Source organism: Gordionus sp. m RMFG-2023, chromosome 1 (assembly GCF_954871325.1).
Source record: "Gordionus sp. m RMFG-2023 chromosome 1, tfGorSpeb1-WG-v2, whole genome shotgun sequence".
Lineage (NCBI taxonomy): Eukaryota > Metazoa > Nematomorpha > Gordioida > Chordodea > Parachordodidae > Gordionus > Gordionus sp. m RMFG-2023.
This window is the reverse complement of record NC_088775.1, coordinates 71,816,663-71,827,168: the sequence shown is the minus strand read 5'-3', so window position 1 is coordinate 71,827,168 and position 10,506 is coordinate 71,816,663. Positions and strand designations below refer to the sequence as shown.

General features: G+C 27.2%; 1 protein-coding gene across 1 annotated transcript; it reads left to right on the top strand.

Annotated features, from left to right (window-relative positions):
- Positions 1 to 4,205: 4,205 nt before the first annotated feature.
- LOC135929429 (uncharacterized) lies at positions 4,206 to 6,610 on the top strand. Its single transcript, XM_065466009.1, has 5 exons — positions 4,206 to 4,433; positions 5,362 to 5,762; positions 5,806 to 6,012; positions 6,063 to 6,448; positions 6,516 to 6,610. Exons 1-5 carry the CDS (start codon positions 4,206 to 4,208, stop codon positions 6,608 to 6,610), a joined length of 1,317 nt encoding a protein of 438 aa, XP_065322081.1.
- Positions 6,611 to 10,506: the final 3,896 nt, after the last annotated feature.

Sequence of the window (10,506 nt, the reverse complement as noted above, 5' to 3'; positions counted from 1 at the left end):
TTAAATAGATTTAAAATAAATTAAACTTTGGGTGTCCCTTTCTATTTTTATAAAAAACTTTTAAAATACTATAAATCTATTTAAAAAAATAAATAAAATTTAAGGGTGTTGTGCATTTGCTTTGAAAAGAATTATTTAGAAAAATATTAATAATGTATAATTAAATATATACATAAAATAACAAAAAAAGAAAAGTAAAATGATCGGATCGTTTTTTTACAAGTATCGGCCCGATCCGATATTTTTGGAAAACGCGTAATATCGGTGCCGATACATAATATTGGAACAGCCCTAGAAAAACCATTTTTTAGCGAGGAAAAAAACGTATGGTTGGGAAGGTTAGGAAAATTCCTTAGCTAATTAAAAAGAGATTGAATCAAATTGTCAAAAAATTTTTGGCAAAAGGAAGTTATAAAGCCGATAAGAGAACCTAACAGACAGAGTTCCTCGTGCGGCATGATTTTAAAATCTGAGGGATGGATAAAATCCTTATATTCTTGAGGGAATATATTTCACATATTTTTCTATTTAAGGAAAGACCAATTCTTGACTTCTATTTCAACGTACTCGATAGACGACATAACATGGATTACAGATCCGCTAAAGGAGCCATCGTCGAGATACCATAAATTGAAATCTAATTTGAAATCAGACTAAATTTTTGATTAAATCCTGATACCTATAGTACTGGGCAAGGGACTTAGTGTATCACCCTACTGAATCCCCATTTCAAAGGATATGAAAGATTTCCGGAATTTGAGTAACGAGGGAAATCCAAAGTAGGAATTAAGGAAATTCCAATATTTGGAGAAATGTTATAAAAAAGAGGGAAGCTCCTATGAATGCTTTTAAAGACATTTACGAAGTCTAACTTGCAGAAAACCTTATCCGCCTCTGTGTTTACAAAAATATGCGCTACTGAGCCCACTTCGCACCCACTTCTAACTCCAAAACCTAACTGTAAGGGAAATAGAAAAAACCTAACTGTAAGGGAAATAGGAGTGAACTGGCCTTAGACCGGATCCTATTTACTATAACCTTGGAGACTAATCGACGAAAAATGACTTACCACCATCCAGTTTGGTTAAAGAAACAATGTGCACCAAAAAAATAGGGTGTATACAAAGCGGTACTTTGCCTATAAAAATATTATTACAAAGTTCGGTTAATGATTTTAGTAAAGGGTCAATAAAACCACTTTAAATCAACAAAAAACCTGGTCTAAACCCTTCTAAACCACCTGTCGTCTCTTTTTTAAAGGACTTCATGCACTTAAGATCTTTATCACAGATAAACAGCCAAGCGGCTGAATGTTAAGCACCAATGGATGTTTTTCGAGAAGTTGTTGAAAAATAGTAGCGTTGATAGGGGAAATAGTATCATCAGAAGTCAAAATTCAGGCATCACCTTTAATATCTCCAGGGTCTAATTTTTCAGAGATCAATTTACTGCGGAAAGAATTAGGATTTAAAGAGTTAGATGAAGTAAATTCAAATAATGGTATTACCAAAATTGACTTTCTCCTTAATTGAGGCAGATAAATTATCATTTAATTTTGGGTTTAACTAGAACTCGAAAACAAAAACTAATCAGGTCCAACCATAAGGGTGTTGAGGAGAAATCTGAATTTATTTATAAGTGACGTGAGAAACTTTGAAATCGATCTCGGGCTGCTCTAGGGATCCTAGATAGAACTGGTGGCTTATGTGAAATAAGAAATAAATCAACAGAGCTTGAGAAACAACAATCAGGACTAAAAGGATTTGGGAGAGAAGGGAGGGGGAATTTTCCAGAATTAAGACAAGCGAGTGAACCATTCCTAAATTGCCATTTAAATTAAGTGAAATTATTCTTAAACACACATAGCAACAAGCGTTACTATGGTATAATTTTGGATGGGAGGAAAAAAACATAAAGTTACTAACAAGGGTAAGGGGTAAAAAAAAATCAAAATTTTAGGAAGGGAAATAAAATATAGCTAAGGGGAGACGAATAAGATAAACACAAGTATATGATAGGTTAGCTTCATTTAAAAAAATAAAATACTAGTAAAATAAGACAAATGTTGGGGAAAAAGAAAACAAAAGAATTTAAGGCGGTTGGTAAATTTAAAAATATATAAAAAAATAATTTAAAAAAAATGCATGAAGTATAAAAAGTATTATTAAAAAACAGGAAAACAAAAGAAATTAAGTGTAAATATTTATTAAAACTTAAATTAAATCTGATATTAAGTATTAAAGTGTTGTGATGATTTAATGAAACATATTAACCCATCCATATAAAAATATTTTGTGTGTAATTATCTATTAAAACTTAAATTAAATCTGATATTAAGTATTAAAGTGTTGTGAGATTTAATGAAACATATTGACCCATCCATATAAAAATATTTTGTTTGCAAAAATAATTAAAATATAGACAAAGCATTCTGAACTTCTTCTATTCCTTTATATGTTATTTTAATTATTTTGTTTGCAAAAATAATTAAAATTTGAAAATTATATTTGTGTATACTTATACTTGATGGCATCTATGAATGGCTGCACCAGTCCTATCACTAGGACTTTATTTGGTCCTTTTCGAATTTGTGCTGACCCAAGGATCCTTCGCTCTAATAAATGATTATCCTCTATTGGTCTTTATTATATTAATAGGAGTGAGCGTATACTTTTTAATTATAGGGGGTTGATTAAGAAATTCAAAGTTTTCTATGTTAGGAGGTATACGAGCGGTAAGACTAGCTGTTTCTTATGAGTTAATTATAAGATTTATTTTTTTAATAATAGGGTTAGTAGTGATAAGTTATGAGTTTGAAGAATTTATAACTCCTATAAATATATACGGGTATATATTTATTAGTTTCCTTTTTGATTTGTTCATTAGCTGAGATAAATCGAACTCCTTTTGATTTAATGGAAGGGGAGTCTGAGTTGGTGTCAGGTTTTAATGTTGAGTTTTACTCGGGGTTTTTTGCTTTAATTTTTATAGCTGAATATTTTCGTATGACTCTCACAAGTAGTGAAAATAACAGCCGTGATAAGATTTGTAGTGATTATTGGTTTTTCTAGATTATTTTCACTTATATTTTTGTTTATTCGGGCTTCATATCCTCTAGTTCGATATGATAAGTTAATAAAGTTTTCGTGAGGGGAGCTACTACCTTATATTATAATTATAAGATTGTGAATTTTAATGGTTTGATAGTTTAAGGTACTATAATAAGCTTTTTGATAGAAAGCTTTAGTTACTTAGTAACTAGTACCGGTTCCTTTTAATTTTTGGGAGGTAATTACGCCAGGCCTTAAAGGAGGGGGATGCCAGAAAAATAATTTAATGATATACCCCCTTTTAAAATATTAAACTATTTAAAAATTAGATTGAAAATCTTATATTGCTGAAAAGTTTTAGCAGATAGTTTTAATTTAGTTTAAGTTAATTAAAATTATTATTTATATATTTACTCTAAATTAAAACTTAATTTTTAGAAAAGAGGTGAAATAAATTAAACAACTTTTAATTAAGGTTTAGTAAATATAAGTCTTAAAAAGTTTGTGCCAGCATTAGCGGTTATACAAACAGATTTAATTTGATTTTGGTAAAAATTAGTCTGGATTTAATATCTTTAGGGGGTGGAATCCCTAAAGATATTAAATCCAAAATCCAGGATTTTTATAAGCTTTCTTTTAAGACTAGGATTAGATACCCTATTATTATATAGAAAATACCTAAGTATTATAAAATTTGAAACTTAAAAAATTTGGCGGTGGTTTATCCCGACTAGAGGATCTAGCTTATTGAGTTGATAGTACGCTTTTGACCTTATCTAAAATTCAGAGTTGTTAAAAGATAGAATCAAAAGATCGACGATCCTGGATTCGATCGCAAATTTGTCAATTTTACGAGATTTATGATTCTGACTTAAATTGAGGATCGAGATCGAGATTTGTTTAAAATTCGATCCCGATCTTTTTAAAAATTAATTTTTTACTTAAAAAGCAATAAATAAAATAAAAATGTTGAAAATTAAATTAAAATATTATTTTTAAAAAAAATATCTATCTTCAAATTTTATCAACTTCCATTCCACCATTTATTTTATAGATATATTTATTCATTTCCTAAAATTTACGAGATTTAGAGCTCTTACGTTTAATATAAATTTATAATAATATATTAATATTTATTTTAATAGGTAAATGTAAATGTCCATTATAGATTTAGAAGATTCTATTGCTTCTACTATTGATGTAACAGCAGATATAAGTGAGAATGAGAATCTTTTACCATATTTGAAATTACGTAAGTATTTTATTTTATGTGAAATGGATGAAAGCAACTCTTATAATATGATCAGCACCAAATGCCGTCTCTGTAAGAAGATAATATCATCTTCCAAAATATCATCCTCGAACTTAAAGAGACATTTACAAGTAATTCTTTTAAAAATTTTTTATTTGATAATCTTAATGTCAACATGTTTAAATTTAATTTATTACATTCCTGAGTTGAGCAGGTCCTACAGAAAATCTAGATACAGATTCTTTATAAAAAAAATGAATTATTAGATACAGTATAATTAATAAAATATTTGATGAAGAGTTAATCTTGGTTTTGTTATTTATATATAATAATTAGGCATTTATTTTTTGATATTACTATTATATTAGTTTAGTTTTCAAAAGAAGAGTATTTATAATAAATGGAAGTGTAATAACTAATAATTAAGCCTTTATAATGTATTTTGACTTTCTTTAATATAATTAGAACATCCAGTTCAATGTTATTTGTATTGAACTTAGCAATGTTTCACCAAAAGAAAAATAAATATCTATTCTATTATTTCTTAATTATAATATGTTAAATCTAATCAATTATAGTATTATAGTTTGAGTTTGATTATATAATCCTCTTGACAACATTTTTAGGGCTTTTTTTAATAATATATTTGAATTGAAAGTATTTTTTGTATCATTTGACTCAATCCATAAGTTCTTAAATGCCAAAAAGCCTCATTATATTTATATATAAGAAAATATTTTATCAAAATCTTTAGCCCATATCATCTTGGGCAACTTTTAATATAGATAGACAAAGACAATATTGTAAACTTAAAATTTAAAATAACCTATATGACCCTTTTTTAACCATATATAAATTAAATAATATACTTTAATATGTTTAACAAAATTTGTGTTGAACCCTTTATCATTTTTTTTTGTTTATATAGGTTTTACATTCAGCCTGTACATTGTTTTTTTTAACTTTAAATTTCCATATAAAATTATAAAAATGAAATTTTATTCAGGAGAAGTTATTTTCATCCAACTTTGATACATACTATATTTTTCTTTTATAAAGAAAAAGCACAGTGAATTTAAAAATGAGATTACCAAACACCTCAACGAATTCTCTACCCAAAAAAATATATCACTGCAAAACCAAAGTGGTTCTGGTTGCAAATCCAGACAATCTAAATTAAATTTTAACAATCTAAGCATTCCAGCTGTATCGCAAAAAACAGCAGACAAGGTTATCATGGATTTTATTATTGACACCTTCCAACCACTGTCTCTGGTTGATGATCCTTCATTTGAAAAAATGATTAAAACTTTTTCTCCTGCTACAAAAATTATTTGTCGCCAAACACTGGGCAACAGGATATCTACTTCCTTCTCTTATATGACGACAAATCTTATAAAAGATTTGTCTGAAGTTTCTTATGTATGCACCACTGCTGATTGTTGGAGTGGTCATCGAAGGTATATTATATTTATATGAATTTTATAATGTTTATTTTATTAGGGCTTTTATTGGACTTACTACACATTGGCTGGATCCGTTAACCCTCAAGAGAAGGTCAGCCGCTTTGGCACTGAGGAGGATAATTGGGAGGCAAACATATGATGTTTTGGCCAACGAAATCATGGGTATCCACAAGTTCTATAAAATTCATAATAAGGTGGTGAAGAAGGTGACTGACAATGGAACCAACTTTGTCAAGGCATTTAAGTAATATTTATATTTAGCAAAAAATATTTAAAAAATTTATTTTTTTCTAGAGTTTTTGGAGAAAATGAAGAAGATAGTAGTGAGGATAAGGAATTAATAAATTTGGATGACATATTATCCGTTGATGACCCAATTATTCCTACTATCAGCCTACCAACACATCAACGTACGGAGATGGCAGATAGTGATCTCAATTATAAACGAATATCTAGATCCACTTTTGCAAAATGTTTTGCTTTAGTTAATAAACAAAATATGTCGTTAAAAATGGCGGATATTTTATTGGAGAAATTGGTAAGATATTTAATAGCTCCCAACAAGACAAGATGGAATTCTTATTACCAATCCATGAAATTAATAGATAAGATGCTTTCTGAAAAGTTTTCAGAAGTAGAACAAGTATGTGATCAAATTGGATTTGCAATGTTAGAGGAATGTTTTTTTGTTAAAGAGTATGCAACAGTAATACAATGATATTCTCTAAATAAATTTAAATTTTATAGGTTATGGAACCTTTGGCGATCTCGTTAAAAATCTTGGAACGAAAGGATATGGAGCAGGGATATTTAACTCCCGTTCTATCGATATTGATAGATAAATTAACGAAATTTAGCTGCCTGCGGTATTGTCAGCCCCTTGTAGTTAGTGTTCTTAGAGGTATTGATAAAAGGTAATATTTTTTTATGCAATTATTTTATATTATCAGATATCTGCAATATTAAAAAATTGCAAAGATCTGGCAAATTTAGTAAAATATTTTTAACGGCCAGTTCTACTACTCTGATATCTAGTAAAATATTAATGGGCCTTTGAAGACATTAAAAATTTATTAGATTATTTGAATTTTAAGCTAATATTTTGATTAATATTCTTTGTAAATAAATTACAATGTTAATTTCTTTGTATATTAAGTATTAAGTTTACATTTAATCAATATTTATGATATGACCCAAATATAAATAAATACCATACAGATGATGTGCCAGACTTGACTGTAAAATTTAAAAGGGTTAAGTTTTGCAGATACTTGATTTGATTTATATGAATAAATTGAACACTTATTTAATAATAAATTAATTTTCATTTCATAATATAGATTTCTTCACTGTATGAAGACAGTAACATTTTGGCAGCCATGATTCACCCTAAATTTAAACTTAATTGGCCTTATATTAATCTGCCACAAAATATGATGGTAAAAGAAAGATTAATTGCCCATTTGGAAAATATGCAGGAACAACCATATGCGGATACCCCATATGAATGTATGGATGACATTGATACTTTTTTGGGGAAAAATACTGTACAAAATGCTTGTTCCGTTAAAAATAATTTTTATTCAAATGATGATTCCATGAATATTTTTAATACTTATATTAATTTTAAAAAAATATTTATTGAATATAATACACCTTTGCCATCAAGCGCTCCTGTGGAGCGCTTGTTTAGTAAAGCTAAACATGTTCTAAATGAAAGACGCGGATGTTTAAATGATGATAATTTAGAAAAAATTTTATTATTAAAAGCTAATTTTAATTATAAATAAATATATTATAATTGTTATATTTATTATTCAATTACAATAAATTTCTACCATATTTAATTTATTTTTATATTAGTTGATTTTGCATCGGTTATATTATATTATTATTCAATTACAATAAATTTATAACATATATTAGTTAATTTTGCATCGGTCAGAAATTCCTTCAGAAATTTAAATAGAAAAAAAGATCGTGATCGGGATTCGATCGTTTTAAAAAGATCGGTTAACAAGCCTGTCTAAATTTTTCTTTATGTATTGCTGTTTAATATATTTTTTGTTTAAAAATTAAAAATAAATATTTTATAAAATAATTTTTCAAGTCAAAGTTTAGGATATTTAGAGTTAATTGGGGTACTTTATATAATATAATTTTAACTATTTAAAAATAGTTAATACTAAAATTCAGGATTTAGAAGTAATTAAAATAAGTGTGTTTTAATGAAAAGGCTCTAAACTATACACATATCGCCCGTCATTCCCTAGAGGGGCAAGTCGTAACAAAGTAGGCCCTCTTGAAAGAAGCCCTATTACATATAGCTTAAATAATTTTATAATAGAGCGTTTTATTTACACTGAAAAGGTGAATTATGTAAAAATTTTAAAAATAGTATTTTGGATAATAAATTGTTAATGTCCTGAAAGGGAATTAAATATAAAGATATTAGGGTTTCCTGTTGCAACACGATAAGGTAATAATAAAGTTTATTGTTAACTACCCAGATAATGAAGATAGTTAATAAAATTTAAGTAAAAAGTTTCAAATTTTTACTTAAATTTTATTAAGGTGAAATTCATTTTGTTCTTTTATAGCTGGCTTAATAATAATTCTTTTAGAATGCGGTGAGTAATCTTCGAATTTAATAGGGGTGAGCTCTTTTAAATAAAGTTAACCAATATAAATAAAATGTCAATATAAAATTGAGATAAAATCTTTTAATGTTTATTGTAGTTTGTTATATATTAAATATAATTAATTTTAATCAAAATTAATTAAGGTTTAACTTATATAAATTAAGTTAAAATTAATTTGCTTTAATTAGTAGAAGTAATATTTTATAGTAAAAATATTATGTGTGAATTAATCAATTTACTCGATTAAAATATGTAGGTTTAACAAATACTTAGCTAAAAGTAGTTGTTTTTAGTATTGCCTGCCCTATGATGAAAAATTTAATGGCCGCGGTAATTTGACCGTGCGAAGGTAGCATAATCATTTGCAAATTAATTGTTTGCTAGGATGAATGGTAAGACTTATTTTAAGTTATTATTGGTTAATAAAATTGAATTTAATTTTTAAGTGAAAAATCTTAAAGTTAATAAAAAGAAGGAAAAACCCTAGGAGCTTCTTTATATAGTTACAGTTAGTTGGGGCAACTAGGGCTAAAATTAAAACTACCCTATAAAATATTAAAATATTTAAAGAGATCCAATTTTATATTGATATTTAGAAAAAGTTACCCTAGGGTTAACAGCGTAATATAGTAAATTAGATCTTATAATTTAGTGTTTGCGACCTCGATGTTGAATTATTTTTCAGAGCCAGATCGGTTCCTATCTTTTATTGTTATATTATAAAGTTAGTACGAAAGGACCACTTTAAATTTAATTTATGTTAGCATAATTTGTGTACTAAATTTAGGATTTAGAGGTATATATTTACCTAAAATTCATTACTTAGAGTAATTTAAGTATTTTAGAGTTGAAATTTCTATATAATTTATATTATATTAAATGAATATTGTTATGAGAGTAATGATTTTTAGGATCTTGATTTGCTTTCAAGGCAAATATAAGTTTATTCAGATAGAAGCTATAATAAAAAATAATAAAAAGTAGATAACACTAAGTATTTGTCCTATAATAATGAAAGGGGGTTCCACAACTTGAGAACCAATATAGCTTAATAGGATGAAAGAAGAAGCAATAAGGTTTGTAATAAATTTACGTAAAGAGCTATAAATTAAAAGATTTTTTGATGATATAAGTAAGATATATATAATTATGATTCCTATAAATAAGGCTATAACTCCACCCAATTTATTTGGTACACTTCGTAGGATACATAAGCAAAAAGAAAATATCACTCGGGTATAATATGTGGAGGGGTGGATAAAGGGTTAGCTTCAATAAAATTGACTACATCTGTAAATAAATCGGGACACAAAAAAATAAGTACAAAAAATAAAAATAGAGGTAACATAAAACCAAAAATATCTTTATACGAAAAAGTTTGGTGGAATGAAATTTTAAAAGCAGATGAAGGGATGCCAAGAGGGTTGTTGCTGCCTTTTAAATGTAGTAAAATTAAATGTACTATTATTAATACTAGTAAAATAAAATGCAAGGAAAAGAATACATTAAATCCTCCTCAAATTCAAATAACTACAGGCTTTCCTAAAATAGGGATAGCGGAGATTATATTAGTAATCTAATAACAGTTGCTGCTCAGTAGGATATTTGCCCCCACGGAAGAACATACCCTAAAAAGGCTGTTATTATAGTTAAAAGAAGTAAAATTACTCCTGAGGATCATACTATATAATTTATAACAAATGATCCGTAGAATAAACCACGAAAAATGTGCAGATAAATAAAAATAAATATAAAGGATGCGCCTATAGAATGAAGATTGCGTAACAAAAATCCTTCCCAAATATTATTTTCAATAGAGACTACTATAAAAAATGATTTATTAATATCCGAAATGTAGTGCATAGAAAGAAAGAATCCTGTAATAAATTGGGATATAAAGAATAATCCCGTAATTGATCCTATGTTTCATCAATAATTAATATTAGGCGGGGTCGGGAGATCAATAATGAATTTATTAATTTCATTAAATATTTCAGATTTTCTAATAGATTTATTTATCATTATAAAGTTTAGTTAATAAAGGGTCCATATTGGGGTTGGAGACAGATAAACAAGGAGGAAGGTGCATCAAAATG

What these genes read in the sequence shown, in the direction of transcription:
- LOC135929429 (XM_065466009.1), top strand. Translation starts at nt 4,206, where the DNA reads ATGTCCATTATAGATTTAGAAGATTCTATTGCTTCTACTATTGATGTA. An exon ending in TGTTGGAGTGGTCATCGAAG is followed by an intron (nt 5,763 to 5,805) that starts GTATATTATATT and finishes TTATTTTATTAG; the next exon opens with GGCTTTTATTGGACTTACTA. An exon ending in AACTTTGTCAAGGCATTTAA is followed by an intron (nt 6,013 to 6,062) that starts GTAATATTTATA and finishes ATTTTTTTCTAG; the next exon opens with AGTTTTTGGAGAAAATGAAG.